Source organism: Grus americana, chromosome 17 (genome assembly GCF_028858705.1).
Source record: "Grus americana isolate bGruAme1 chromosome 17, bGruAme1.mat, whole genome shotgun sequence".
NCBI lineage: Eukaryota > Metazoa > Chordata > Aves > Gruiformes > Gruidae > Grus > Grus americana.
In genome coordinates this window covers 1,123,298-1,137,870 of record NC_072868.1, presented here as the reverse complement: position 1 = coordinate 1,137,870, position 14,573 = coordinate 1,123,298, and the positions used below count along the sequence as shown (strand labels likewise).

Below are 14,573 nucleotides of genomic sequence, written 5' to 3'. Positions count from 1 at the left end.
GCCTCAGGCTCTCAGAACGCAGCTCCTCTGCCTGCAGCTACATCAGTGGGTATTGCCCAAGCCCCTGAGAGCAGCAGGTAATGTCATGTGGAAGATGCTAATTTGGAAACATGCTGCTTTCTAAAAATAATTACGCAAGGAAGACTATAAACAGACAGCCCTCCCCACAAAAATCAATCATCCACAGCACAGTTGTGAATTCTAAACAGCTTGCTTAAATAAGCCTGAGAAGATCCTATGAACAGGAAGAGTCTAGTACTGCAAAGCTGGAAGCTTAAGCAAAACTTTCACATTTTCTTGTTCTCCTGCACCTTTCTGAAGTGTGGCTGATGTTCACAAGCAAACTTAGTTTAGTTGATGATGCTGCAGAATGCATACCTGCTCCAGTGCCCATGTGGATTGTAGTTCCACATTATAGCACGAGCTGATTTTAAAATATAATAGGCTATGACCTGCAGCAGCTCAAGAGCAGCTTCATAACCTGTTGAGCTGTAGCCCTTTGGAGGGGGTAAGTCAGCAACTGGAACACGTCTAACTGGTGGGATGACATCTCAGCTGTGAGGGCATGCTGCCTGCTCGGTTGGTCTAGCAACATCTCTTTCCTACAGAAATATCGGCATGTTTTTGGCTTCCTCAATAGCTGGTGTCTTCCCACAGATGCAAGAAACGCTGAAACTTAGTTCAGAGTTATATTGAGGGAGAAGGGCAGACTGTTCTAGATGGGCTTACTCTGACTTTTGCTTTTGAAACCTATTTTAGGTAAGGTGTGGTTTCTGGGTTTGCTGCAGAATCAAAAGTCCCGGTTTTATGGTTGCAGAGGACTTCAGTGGTGTTAATTTGCAATTGCAGTCATCAAAGCCTGATCTTTTGGGGTTTCTTTAATTTGCAGTGTTTCTTAGAGCCATAAACTTGTTTTTGTAGCTCACATAATCAACCCTTTGACCACATGAACATTAACAGTGGCATTTTTTGTTGGTACTATGTAATACCCTTCTACCAAAATCTGTGGTGCTCTTCAGCTGAGATGGATGGCATAAAGGGGTCCCCAGGAACAAGACAAGGGGGTGCTGCAGTTTCCCCCTGTATATAGGGCAGCACAAACAGTATTCATGCTGTCTGTTGGTAGGCAGAAGGATGAATTTGGATCTAGTTTACTGAACCTGAAAACCACTGATCTTCCCCAGGAAACTCTACTGCCTTCCTGTGCTGATGTGCTGCCCTCCCCTTGTTGTGCCTGGCTGCCGTGTTCGATATCAGATAGCAATTGATTTACTTTCCCCAATTAGATTACAGCCCTGTGGGTGTAAACAGCAGCTGGGAAACTCGAGCTGTGCTCTGGTAAACGCGCCAGCAGAACCACCGCACCCCTCCCATCGGTTCTGTTCCCAGCCGGACGGTGTCACGGAGACTCACTGTTAGGTGACAGGGGACCCCAGGCAGCTGGCGTGCCAGGGCTGGGCACTCTCCCTGGGGACGAACAGAGGCCAGAGACGAGGTATTTAATTGGAGGGCCATACGGACAGGTTTTCTCCACTGCCAGTTTGGGAGGCTCTTCCTTGCCCTAGATAATAGATAGCTGCCGCAGCCCACTGGTGCGGTAACACAAGGCAGCGTGAGCATCCTGTGTTTTGGTGGTGTAGCCACAGCTTATCGAGGGGTGTTTCTGCCAGTGCTCTGTTCAGGCTGCTCCTACACCGCTCTGTTGGGATGTGCTATACAAGACTGGGCATAAGACTTGGCCTAGAAACTGCCGTAGCTGTTTAAGATGGTGTTCTCTGGTCAGACAGCCCTGGCAGAGCGGGGGTGCTCCTCACCCGCGGGGTGCTCAGTGCCTGTCCTCTCTGCAGCTGGCAGGGCTCTGGCTGCCTGCACCTCTGCCAGCGTGTGCTCAGCATCTTTGCTGAGCAGCCGAAAGCCTGGGCTGCTCTCTAGTGTGCGTCTACAGTTGAACTTTTCAGTCTTCAGCGGTGGGGTCCTGCATGAGCAGGTGTCGGTGGCAGATGAACTACTTCAGCGTGCACCCAAGAGGCCCTTCGGCTGTACAACCAGGGGAGTTTTCTGTGGTGGGGCAAAGCTCTTGTAGCTGTGCTCACATGAGGAGGGCTTTACCTGTGCAGAGTGCTGTGCTCTGTGTCAGGCAGGTGTAGTCAAGATTGCTGCTGTAAGGGCAGAGCAGGTGCACATCTGTAACAAGGCAAGTTTTAACTTGATCAGATCCACAGTACACCTAAGGAGGCTTTTGGGGGTGTCCAGCAGAGAACATGGGTGAAGAGAGGGGAGCGATCATGCAGTGACTGTTGCTTTAGCACCTCCATGCCTTGTGCTGTGCTGGCAGTTTGTATGTTTGCACAGTGAACCAGATCATGTAAAGCAGCACCCCTGGGCAAAAGTCAGCTCTGGGGTACAGTTCAGCCTGTGCTTGCGCGAGTGGTGCCGTCTAATCTGGTACCTCTGAAAGAAGCACCCCAGTGGCAGGCTTGACTTGTTTGGAGATGCTAAATGCTTCTGAGCTGGTGCTGCTCGAGCATCTGCAGCAGGTCCTGCTACTCTCCTCAGTGGAGAAGCTCCCACTGTGCATGGGAAAGGTGATGAAGCGGGACTGCCGGGTAGGACGTGAATGCTGGTCATCTGTTAGCGATGAACTTGCAGTGCAGTTGCATGCTATTTACATGACCCAATACCGAATAAATATTGGCTAAAGGATGTGTGTAGCTGCGTTTTGGCATGTAAATTTGAGAAGTTGAAGCACTGGGATCTGACCTTTTGGATTATTGTAGGTGGGTTTTAAAGTGCATAATAAGTTCCTGTCCTGGCTGGAGACATGGCAGCTGCGGGCTCAGGCTGCCCAAAGTGGTTTACGTGGCATGTGCCAGCGCTGGGGACTGATCAAGCTGAAAAATAACCCAGTTCCCAGACACAGTAGCCTGTCCTGGTTATTTTTCAGCTCTGTGGTTCCCTACTGCAAGTCCCTCTTGCAGCTGTGCGGGCCATGTGTCACGAGGTGGTGTAAGAGCTGGGCTGAGCAGTCAGGATAGTTCCCATTCTTGCAGCCATCAGGACTCTCTGCTCAATTCGTGCTGGACTTGATGTACTGGGAGAGCTGGTATGGGTTTTGTGCCTTCCTGAGTTCCTGCCCAGACTGACACTGAAAGGCAGCTTGGTTGGCAACCCTGTTGTAGGTTCCTCTGTTCTCCTGTAGCAGTAGCACTGTTACGGTGCTTCTTGGCATCTTTGGGCATATAAATGCTTTCGGACACATAGATCTTCTCTGTAACCCCCTCCCTTTTAGTTCCTTCTTTGGAGTGGAACTTGGGCTGTTAATGTGGTAAATATTGGGATGTGTAAATACAGGCATGTGTAAATACTGTCAATGAGGCATATGGTGTAGCTGTGCGATTTCCCCGCAGGGAGTACAGCTGGGCTCCCAGGGATGCTCGGGGCCAGCTCTGACCCCACTGGAGACTGAGGCAGCTGGGACACCCTCCTGGGTGCCCTGCGAGTGTGGTCAACCTCCTTCCCTTGGGAGGAACCTGGCAGCAGCACTAAGTTTCCAACTCCAGGAATGTGGCCCTCCCAGGAGGAGAAAAGGGTGTCTGGGCAGTGCTGTGCAAGGAGAGAGGATGGTGTGAGCCTCTCTCTTTATGCCTTGGAGCAGGGCAGTGTTATATGTGATAAAGTTCCTCTGCACACCCTTGAAGGGGCTCAGAGATGATAGCAGGAGGGGAAGCCCAAATCATACCCTGCTGGGCTACTCCCAGGTCCATCACAGGCCCATCTGCACAAGCTCAGAGCAGGGACACACAACGGCAGGTGGGACCCCAAGCCAAGGAGCACTGAACACCTTGTCCAGGTGCCTCCCTCCTGAGGTTGTCCCAGCAGAGCCTCAGCCCTGGTGTCCAGGCATGACACCCATCACCATGAGCCATGGGGACCAGCTCTCCAGATCACCTTTCAGACTAAGGAGGTTGCTGCCAAGGGCTGGGACATGTTATGGGGTGCAGGGGAGAAGCAGTTTGGGATAGTACTGGACTTAATGGGATGTTTAGGGGAGGAACCAAAGGTGCAACAAGAAAGGGGTTTTGGTGATGTGGGGGATACAGGGGTAAGGGATAAAGGGGTCAGTTGTGTGTAGGTAGGTGGCTGGTCAGTGCGCATGTCTGGCCATGCCCTGCCTCGCACAGTCTGTCCTGTCTGGACAGCAACTGAAATAGAACTTTGGCCTCAGGGGCTTGTACGTCCAGGGGCCAGGAACTGGGCAGACTGAGTGTGTAACACAGCTGCTGCAGGATCCACCTTGTACAGATATTTTCATTAATGGACTTCCATCCTGTCGAGCCAGAGACAGGATAAGGCCATTGCTGCTATCTGTCTTCACGTGGGTGCTCTTCTGTGATCTGTGTGGCTGGTCACGTGTATATATATGTACACGTAGTGGATACGTGTGCTCTGTGTGTGCCTGCTGGGAATGCATCTTCAGCCTTGCTACTGGTTGGATCTGGGGACATGGAGCAACAACAGCCTTGCCACTCTTGGGCTGTTGCATCCAGATGATGTATTCCTCTAACGCATAGCAGCTAGGTTTTCAAGGTACTTCACAAACGTTTGTTCCTACTATCAGCATCTAACAAACTTTATGGCTTCTTTCCGTTTTTATAGGAAAAAACACCACCCTGGTCCAGACACTGAAACTTGTCAACTGATGGGACAAAGAGCTGAGACACTTGGCTGTACTAGGACACTAAAACATAGGGTTTAGCCAAAGAAAATTTCCCCACCGTGGAGGCTTACACCTGCCAAACCCTGTAGCATTCTTGGGAGGCTTTTCTATACCTCTTCTCCATTTCCAGCCTTTCACACATCATGGTATTCCTTTTGACTTCTTTTGCAAGCTAGCTCTGGCTCTGCCTTCCGCTTCCCCTTATGCTTTGGTTTGGGTTACCCAGTGTGAGCTGCTGGCTGTAGGCTGTTCCTGCATTTCTGCCTCCGGCTTCTGCTTGGAGGCTCCTCTCGGATGTTGTGACTGACCTGCTTTTTCTTTCTCTTTTACTGTATCTCTTTCTCTCCCCAATCTGTCTCTTGCGTTCTCCATTCTTCCCACCTCCATTACTGCAGGTTCATCATGCCTAGTGGCATATAAAAAGACTCCACCTCCTGTCCCACCTCGGACCACATCAAAGCCGTTCATCTCTGTCACTGTGCAGAGCAGCACTGAATCGGCGCAGGACACCTACCTGGACAGTCAGGACCACAAGAGCGAGGTGACCAGCCAGTCAGGACTCAGCAATTCTTCGGACAGCTTGGACAGCACCAGGACACCCAGCGTGACTAGGGGAAGTGTCGTGACTCCAGCAAGAGAGACTCCAGAGTTACCCCAGAAAAATGCAACTTTGAAAAGCGACAAAGGGACTCTGACTAGTGAAGAGCCTAAAGTGGAGAATATCCCCAAAAGAAAGCTGTCGTCTATAGGAATACAAGTATGGAATAGTTTGTTCTCCTTTGTCCTAAGGAATGTCCTTAACCCATCCATTTAGCGTGTGCATTTTGTGTGACCAGGTGTGCATCTGAACTCACTTAGAATAGCGAGAGAAACTGCCTTGTCAAACTAAATTCCTGTGTTCCCAGGGGTGAAATACAGCAGAAGCTTTCCATAACAGACCAGAAAGGACTAAGTTCTTTTAGTATAAAACATTTCATAAAGCAGTAGGACCATGTTAACTGGGTGAGTCCCTCTAAGGAGGCCTTTTGCTGCTGGTATGCCTGTGCTCTGGACTATGTATTACTTAACATCAGTCTGCTCCTTGTCCGTCACGGTTCTAGGGACAACTTTCTTCTGAGAGGTGGGCTCTTCTTGACATCCACATAGTATGGGCTGCTGCAGTGCAAAATGGTCCCAGGGCTGTAGGCAGGAGGGAGCAATTCCTGGCTGTCCACTGTTCCCAGCAGGTTGCTGCTTCTCTTGCTGGAAGCATTTAACTCTGTGGAAATCAATGGAAATGAGCTGTTGATTATATGGTCAAATGAGAACCCACTGAGTAGTGTAAATCCATGCTTTATTCAGCAAACTTAAGTCATCTGCAATTGTATGCTCTTCTTGTGGACAGATTTCCCAGTTACAGATGGCTAGCTGCTGCGAGCGCTTGTTCTGTCCCAAAGTGCTAGTTTAGTGCTGCAGATAGGAACTTGAGCACTTGGACAAGTCCAAATGCAGGATCTGGGCTTTGAGCCACGACGTGTGTATGTGCTGAAGTTCCCCTTTGGCTTTACAGTAAGGCTAGCTGGCCAGTTAGGTGCGTGTGATAGTGAAGACTTTTCTGCAGGGCTAGTGGGGCAAAACACATGCTGAAAGGGCAGCAAGGCAAGAGGAACTCACACTGGAGAGGCTGACTGCCTTCCTCTCCTCTTCCTTTCTGAGCTGGTTCCCAAGCCACCTGCCCCACGGCCTGGATTTCCTTCCTAAAACCTTCTAACCCTCTTATCCAGAGCTATGGAGGGTGTCAATCCCTGGGAGAGAGGAAGCTGGGCTTTGCTGTCAGTCTTAATCAGATCACTGCCATCTCTTGGCCTTTGCCTGTGTCAGATGCCACACGTGCAGCTGCTCCCTCGGGGGATGCAGCCCTTCTGCAGTGTGCCACAGCCATGCAAGCAGTGGCAGATGGCAGAGCCGAGTGCTCTTAGAGCAGGTACCTGACAGCAGCCCGGCAGGATGCGGTCCTGATGCTCAGCGGAGGCAGACCTGAGCAGTAGCCTTGTGCCTCTCCTCAGACAGCCCTCCAGTTGGCGTGTGGTGTCAGCATGCTGTGTGTGTGTGCAGCACTCCTGGTCTACTAATGTGAATTCCAGCAGCAAGTTCTTGTGTCTGTTTTTGTCTGTATTTTTTCTGTTTAATAAGGTTGACTGCCTTCAGCCAGTGGCAAAAGAGGAGCCTCCTCCACCAGCCACCAAATTCCAGTCCATCGGGGTACAGGTAGAGGACGAGTGGCGGTAAGTGAAAGACGCAAACTTTTGTAGTTTCCTTTCTTTTAAATTGCGCTTCCCCCACTTTTGCTTAGACCTTCTCCCCTTCTTTGTTCCAATATGAGTGGTGTTGAACGGGGGCCCATGGAGAGCTCTTCCTCCACAGCACACACCTGCTACAAAAAGCACTTGTTCTGTAAACAGCCAAATCAATGGGAGTTTGAAATTAAAAAAAAAAGTACAAGATGTAATTATAGATGTGCGTCAGTCCTCTCGTCTGAACAGCCTATTGCAGTAAGCAGGCAACCTTATAATTTTGTTTGTCTGAATGTGGTGTGTGTTTGTGTGTGAGGAGGGGCAGGGTGGGCAGGGTGAGGCTCAGCTGCAGGCATAATAAACAAATGCATTTCACTGTTGGTGTGTGAGGCCAGCCAGGTTGAGTTCTGCTATTTAATGTTTGCTTTTGATCTCTCTAGAAACAGCCACTCTCGCAGCATGTCCTCCAAACAGGACACAGACTCTGACACGCAGGAACCTAATAACTCTAGCTGTAAATCATCTGAGAGAAGCCTCGCTGAGTGCCCCCAACACAACAACTCCGTTGGTGTTGATGCTGCCACCAGGCAACCAGCCAAGCCCTCACAGATTAAGAGAAACCTCTCCTATGGAGAAAACAATGACCCAGCCCTGGAGCCTTCCTCTCTCCCTCCTCCTGACCCCTGGCTTGAGATGTCCTCCACCTCGCCATCAGAACCCACACAGCCAGGAGCCTGCCGGCGGGATGGGTACTGGTTTCTGAAGCTGCTGCAGGCAGAAACAGAGCGGTTAGAAGGCTGGTGTCGCCAGATGGACCAGGAGACCAAAGAGAACAATCTCTCTGAAGAAGGTAAGGCGTTGTCAGCCTCTGGACACCAGACTGGAGCAGCCTAGCAGCTCCTCCCTTGAGAAAGAGTTGTAACTGAGTAGTGGATCAGCTTTCTGCAGTGAAATTGCTGATAGCCCACAGGGTGAGGGTAGAATGTGGAGATGAGTATGAGACAAGGAACACTTTTTCTTTGGAAAGGATAAAGGTAACTTCCTCTAGCAAGTGGGGTAAGAAATAATACTGTGATGCAGCATGGAAGACTTTCAGGGGGATGGTGCAACTTCTGACCAAAACTGTTAAAAGATTAAATGGCTTGTTTTCAGGGAGGCACTGGGATCTTTCTCCCTGCCTAACCCATTGTATTCAAGCAGACAGGTGAGTTTAGTTGGCAGTGGGGCAGAATGAATGTGACTTCTGAGCTTGTTTGATCTGTTGAATCTGTGGCCTTGTCTTCAAAGAGGAGGTTTCTTCATATGGGAAAGCTTCACTGAATTTGTGCTAAATACACCAAAAGCACATGCACAGGGAACACAAGGCCACATGGTTTTATTGGGTTCAGTCCCAATTGGGCTTGGTTCCTTATTTTCAAATTAGTTGGCAAAACCTGTGCTTTTTGCAGTGAAAGTCATGTCTGTGGTGCGTGACAGAAGCAGGTGACTAGGCTGCAGAGGGCAGGATCTTTGAGTCTGACTTTTTTTTTTTTGATACCTGAGAGGGGTGAAATAACGGTGAGACTCGGTTATAGCTCACTGTCACTGCTAAGGCTTGGGGGAGCTAATCTCTAATCCTGTTGCACTAAGAAGCTGCACTGGCTGCCAAGCTGGACAGGCAGTGCCAGGGCTGTCCCCGCCTCAGGGGTTGCCCTTGTTTTGCCTGTAGCAAGAGTGCTGTGGCAAGAAAAAACATTGAGACCAGTGTGACGTTGCATCTGTGACCTCTAAGAGCAATCTCCCAGTAGATTCTGTAACCAAGAACTTGGTGGGTATGGAGAGAGCCCAGCTGACACTTGTCCCACTAAGATCTATAAATGTTCAGAACTGATGCAAGTAGGTGCAGCAGCAAACCAGGGAGAACAAAGGGAATCAGTTCATCCCTGGTCATGGTGCAGTTGCATGCCTTTGGAAGGGCAAAGCCCATACAGTGTGTTTCCATTAGTGAGCAGAGGAATGTTGCTGTACCCAGAAGCTTCTTGGAAAACCCAGTAAGAGCAGCATAAAGTCCTGGCTATTAAAAGCCCTAGCCTGCCAGTATTTTAATCCCTTCTGGTAAATGGTGGTTGGAGACAGGTCTCCTGCCCCTTGCCACCTTCACCTCCTGCATGAGTGGAAGAGCAGGCTGTGATCTGCAAGCAGGTGCCAGCAGATTTGCTCACTGAGGCTGTGCTGGTGGCTTGTCCCATGGGCTGAAGGCACTTTTAAGGCACTCTCTGCAAACTCTGATCTAATGTTCTCAGTCCAGCCTGCTTTTGACCTGCTCTAGAAGGAGCAATAATAGATGGCAAAGACAGATGGAGATTATAGTTTCAATACATCTTCTTTCCCTAAGAGCAGTTACTTACTTGGGGGGTCTCAAACTCAAGAGTGTTTCTTTGCTCCAGAAACACTTGGGTTCGTTGCTGCATTTAAGAGTCTGTTCAACTGAGGTCTCTTTCTTTTTTTTGTCCCCCATAGTCTTAGGAAAAGTCCTGAGTGCAGTGGGCAGTGCACAGTTATTAATGTCACAGAAGTTCCAGCAATTCCATGGCCTCTGTGAACAAAACTTGGTGAGTCTGGATCTATTTCTCCTGGGTTTTGGGAGGGTATGTATCTGTTTCAACAGTGCTAGAGGAACATGACAGGCTACTGTCACTGTAAAAGCAAAGACAGCACAGCTGTAGCCTACAACCTGATCACCATGCAATGATGGATGAATGCTGATTTAAAACAGGAGCTGAGCAGTGGGAGGCTGCTCGTCTCGACCTCTCTTCAAAATAGGCAGTTCTTGGGCTGGGCTGTGCTCAGGGATGAGTGTTTGCAATTCCTTTTGGTGCTTATGTGAGCACAGGGGAATTTTCTTGAGCTTCTGATCAGGGCATGCTGAATACACTGAGTCTCTGGGTCTGAATTGTCAACCAGCTGTACTGCTGCGTGTCCTGGAAACTACCTCTTTCCTGTTACTTCTGAAGGGCTTTTTGAGGTGAACCACCGAGGTTTTACCAAATGGGGGGGGAAGGTTTGAAAAGTCTACTGTTCTTCTCCAGACATGCTTGCTTTGCATGTAGGTTATGTGGATGGTAAAACTGTCCCAACAGGACTGTCCCTCGCTGGTCACTAAGCACTGTTTGAATCCGATCCCTTCAAATGTAATGCAAGGGTTTGTGTTTGCTGAGAGCTGAACAGGGACGGGTGAGAGTCTGTTTTGGTTCTCCCCTCAAGTTTTATCATGGTATGGATTTCGCAAACTTCCTCAGAGGTGAATTCCCCTTTACTTGCAAAAAAAACCTGTAGAGAAACTCAGGGAGGAAGAGGAGGGGGTGAAGTGCTGAGCATCTGCTTGCTGATCTCTGGCTGATCATGGCTGAGAGATTAGCAGCACTACCACTAACTGCCAGGCTTTCAACAGAGCTTGGTGCTGAGGTCTCCCTTTGATGCTTTGTGCCGAGCTGCTCAGATCTGATCCCATGCTTTCCTCAGACAATCCAGGCCTAAGATGACAGTTCAGATGTCTCAGAACTGAGAAAATTCTGTTCCTGGGAGAAATTTAAACTACTTAAAACTTTTCAACTTAGCCTGAGAAATACCGATACTTTCAGATTGTTTGGGGGGGGACAGGGGGAAGTAGCAAAGTAATTTTGCTCATGAAGGCTGCATTGGCTGCTTTGGATTGCTGTACACTGGCATGCGAGTTCTCAAAGTGTCAGCTGTGCTTTGCATCGCATTGTGTCCATTTCCATTGTTACCCACCCTGAAATCAGGATCTCTGTGTAAGCAACCAGTGTTCTAGCTCTGAATCACATGCTGGGGACCTTCAGTTGGAGGTTAGTGCTGTGGGATTAGCGCTAGCTGGGGAAGCTTTGGGGAGAATGGAGCTATTGCTTTCTGCTACAGAGTGTCTTCTTCAGGCTCCTAGAGGAGAAATCCAGTTAGGATCTCTGCTTCCTGATCTTTGCAGAAATAGGTTTGACTGTAAATGATGGCATTAAGTGTCTGCATATTTAGGTTAGGTGTCTGCAGGGGGTTCTTGACGTTTCAGTTGTCAGACAGGTATACTTCCAAGGGGTGAATGTGTAAGCTGTGCAGACTGCTGTGCTTGTCAGGAGGGCATATTCTTTCTGAAAGGCTTTTTTTTTTTTTTATGCTTTCCATTCTAGAACCCTAATGCCAATCCCAGACCCACAGCCCAGGACCTAGCTGGGTTTTGGGATCTCCTGCAGTTGTCCATCGAAGACATCAGCATGAAGTTTGATGAGCTGTACCACCTGAAAGCTAATAGCTGGCAATTGGCAGAGACACCGGAGAGAAAGGTGAGTGTGAGGCAGTTGAGAGTGGCCAGAGCACCTCGTAGACATTTTGGATATCTGAAGTCTATTCCTGTCTGCAAATGGAAGATCTCTAGGGCTTTTACCATGTTGTCCTTGTGCAGTGTAATCTCACAGCCTTGCAATGCGCTGAGACCATTCCTCTTGAGTAATAGTGGAAACAATTTTCTACAAGGGGAAGAAGTGTTAGGATGGAGAGAGTCCAGAGCAATGAGTAGTGTATGCTTAAAGCAGTGATACAGAGGCCTCTAGTGTTACAAGCACTGTATGAATAGGTTTTAACTGTTCTGAGTAGTATAAAAAGCACCTACCGGAACCTTTTGAAAGTGCAGGCTGTGTCCCAGGGCCAGGCTTCCTGACTAGACATGAGGGTAGGAAGGACTATGGCTCTGGGCAGGGTGGCATACTAAAATTTTGCAGTTCCAAATCCAGTTGAGTCTTGTTACAGCCTGTGCTGCGCTCTGGCCTACAGCTAGGCCAGATGTAGTCTGCAAACTCTAGTCCACTTCACAGAAGGCCTCTGTACTGAGAAAGGCAAAATAGCACTTTTCTAGAAATTGGGGAAGCTGATTTTGAGCATCTTGCTCGAGAACTCCTGCTTCTTTCACCTGACACTTAATCTTGTTGCTTAGTCCTTCATGCCGTAAGAGTCCCCACCATATCAGAGAGCAAGCTTCTGTATGTGCATTTTTATTTTATATTTGGGTTTTTCCTTACTGTCTCCCTAAAGGAAGAGAAGAAACCACCCCCTCCAGTGCCAAAGAAGCCAGCCAAGTCCAAATCCCAACTGAACCGGGACAAAGCCTCTGATTCAGACAAGCAGCGCCAGGAAGCTCGCAAGCGTCTTATGGCAGCCAAGCGGGCTGCCTCTGTCCGGCAGAATTCGGCCACGGAGAGCGCAGATAGCATCGAGATCTACGTACCTGAGGCACAGACCCGCCTTTGAGCGAAGGGGCAGAGGAAGGAACCGTGTGGTTTTTATAAGTCATTAAAAAGGAAAAAAAAAAAGGTTCTCTCTAAACTAGTGTGATTTATTCAGTCTAGAGACAATGAGCCATCCTTGAAAAGGGCTCCTGAGTTGGCTTTTTTCTCTCAGCTTTAAGTAATGAAGATTTTAAAAAAACAAACAAAAAAAGAAAAAAATACCCCTCGTTTTCTCACTGGCTGTGGTGTTGCTGAATGGACTGAACAGACTCCTGGAAACTCCAGCCCCTCGACTCGGAACTTCAGTCTTTTTACTTGTTCTATCTAATGAGAATTATTAGCTTGTTTACAAGAAGAGGACAAGAAAACATGAAGCCTTGAGCACCTGCCATGCTGTGTTCTTCCTCCTCCTCAGTTCTGTTCTTCCTTCACATCCTTTATTTTTTCCTCCTTCTGCTCCCTTTATCTCACCTTTTGCATGGCTTCGTTTACCGTGTTAGAAATAACCTCTCTTCCACTGAGCTCCTGAAGAGAACACCCGTTCAGTGTGTACTACTGTTGCACTCTGCTAGCAAGCAGCCTTTCTTGGGGTTTTTTGTTTTGTTTTTGTTTTCCTTTTGATGGGGATATTGGGGTGGGGGAGGATGGGTGGGCAGGGGCAGGGCAGTGGGTCTATATTCCTCTGTTTTATTGAAGTGAGAGGATGACAGGGTCTGTGGAATGTAATGCAGTTGTTGAAATGCAGCCCAGAAGCAAATGTGCAATAAGCTGGCAAAGGGGGAAAGGACAGCGCTTGGCTGGCTGATCCTGAGCGAGAGCAGTACAGGCGGGGAGCTGAAGGACCACAGAGCAACTACAGGGCACGATCCACACATGCTTTACTCTTTTTTTTTTCTTTTTTTTTTTCCTCCTCTTCCCTTCACAAAATTATTTTCCTTGAATTGCTTGTTGAGAAAGAAGCTGCTACACTGGGGGACCTGTTTCAAAGTGGGCTGGGGAAGGGGAGGGCTGGGGAGAGTGTGACTGTTTCAGGATGGGAGGACTGGGTTTTGTACAAAGAGGAAGGCACAGGTAGCTGGTGGTAGGCTGCCTGCCTGTATGTATGTGTACATATGCACATATACACTTAGTAGTACCTGTACATTTAATTCATACACACGTATACATGCCCATACGCACAAGGCAGATGGTGTACTAAAAGCACCTTGGTGAGAATGGGCATATGTATAGCATATATTTTTACATGTACTATATCTAGATGTGTGTAAAAGTGTGTGTAAAAATATATACCCTGTGTGTAATCAGATGACTATTTTTTCCTTATCGCCCTGCTCTCTGGGTAGAGAAAGGATTGCTAAATATTTTTTAGCCCATTTTCCCCTTTGTAGGTCTCTTTTTTTTTTTTTTTTTTTTTTTTTCCAGTCTGGCTTCTTGAAGCCAGAACTGCTACCACTGAGTTCTTTGCCACCCCTTCAAAATAAGCATTTGGTCCCATCCAGAGTGATATTACTGGGGATGGTTGGTTTGGTTTTTTTTCCTTCACTTGTTTGAATGATTTGGGAGATTGTGTGCTACTTTCATGGGGGTGGGGGTAGAATCCCAAAGAAGTCTCAGCAAGGGTGTTGGTGATCCAGAAGGCAAAAAAATAAATAAAAGTAAAATCCTGACTGATGTCTGAGTGACCATTGTATACTGTCCACTGTTGTCCATGCACTCTCAAATATGGAATTAGATTCCCATCAAAGCTTGGCCATAATGTAACTCAAATTTGGCATTGTGAGTAGAGGCACTGACTTGTTGTGTTGTGCCAACAGTTTTTGGGGAGGATTGCAAAGATGCAGCTTTAGAAATCTCTAGCATTGAAATTGGGAACACCAGGGAAAGGTGATGATTTTTTTTGTTTGTTCTGTTCTGGTTTTTTTTTACTCTTCCAAATGTCACTGAGGCTGCTGCTGGGGAGCTGGCCTGGAAAGCTCCTTTTCCTGGGCTGGTAGTCTGGGGGCAGCAGCCTGTCTTGCAGAGTTGTCAAATGATCTTCTTCACCCTCTGGGCTGAGATGACTCTTGGTCCTGTCGGTCGTACCGGGCCCTTGTGCGCTGTGGGCCATGGCCAGGACAGGAGCAAGGTGTCCATGCTGGCTGTTCTGTGTGTGAGTCTCTGGGGTGAGGCCAGGTAGCGGAGGCGAGCGTTGTGTGCCTGCCTGACTCTCATTTTGTTCCCTGCCACCTTGGAGGAGAAGAACTTACAGCAGCAAGGACAGCTGGCTGACTTACCATAAAAAAAAAAAATAAATAAACAAATGCAGTCTGAATT

At 48.4% G+C, this 14,573-nt stretch overlaps 1 protein-coding gene across 16 annotated transcripts in view; it reads left to right on the top strand.

The window, feature by feature from the left end:
- DLGAP4 (DLG associated protein 4) overlaps positions 1-14,573 on the top strand; it is a 178,535-nt gene extending 163,962 nt beyond the window's left edge. For 11 of the 16 annotated variants that reach the window (XM_054845794.1, XM_054845795.1, XM_054845802.1 and 8 more), the window contains 6 exons: positions 5,113-5,474; positions 6,890-6,981; positions 7,431-7,840; positions 9,490-9,581; positions 11,169-11,321; positions 12,067-14,573. In XM_054845794.1, coding sequence (XP_054701769.1) covers positions 5,113-5,474; positions 6,890-6,981; positions 7,431-7,840; positions 9,490-9,581; positions 11,169-11,321; positions 12,067-12,282 — 1,325 coding nt within the window. In that variant the 3' untranslated portion in view covers positions 12,283-14,573. The other 5 variants (XM_054845807.1, XM_054845809.1, XM_054845808.1 and 2 more) reach the window with 4 other exon arrangements.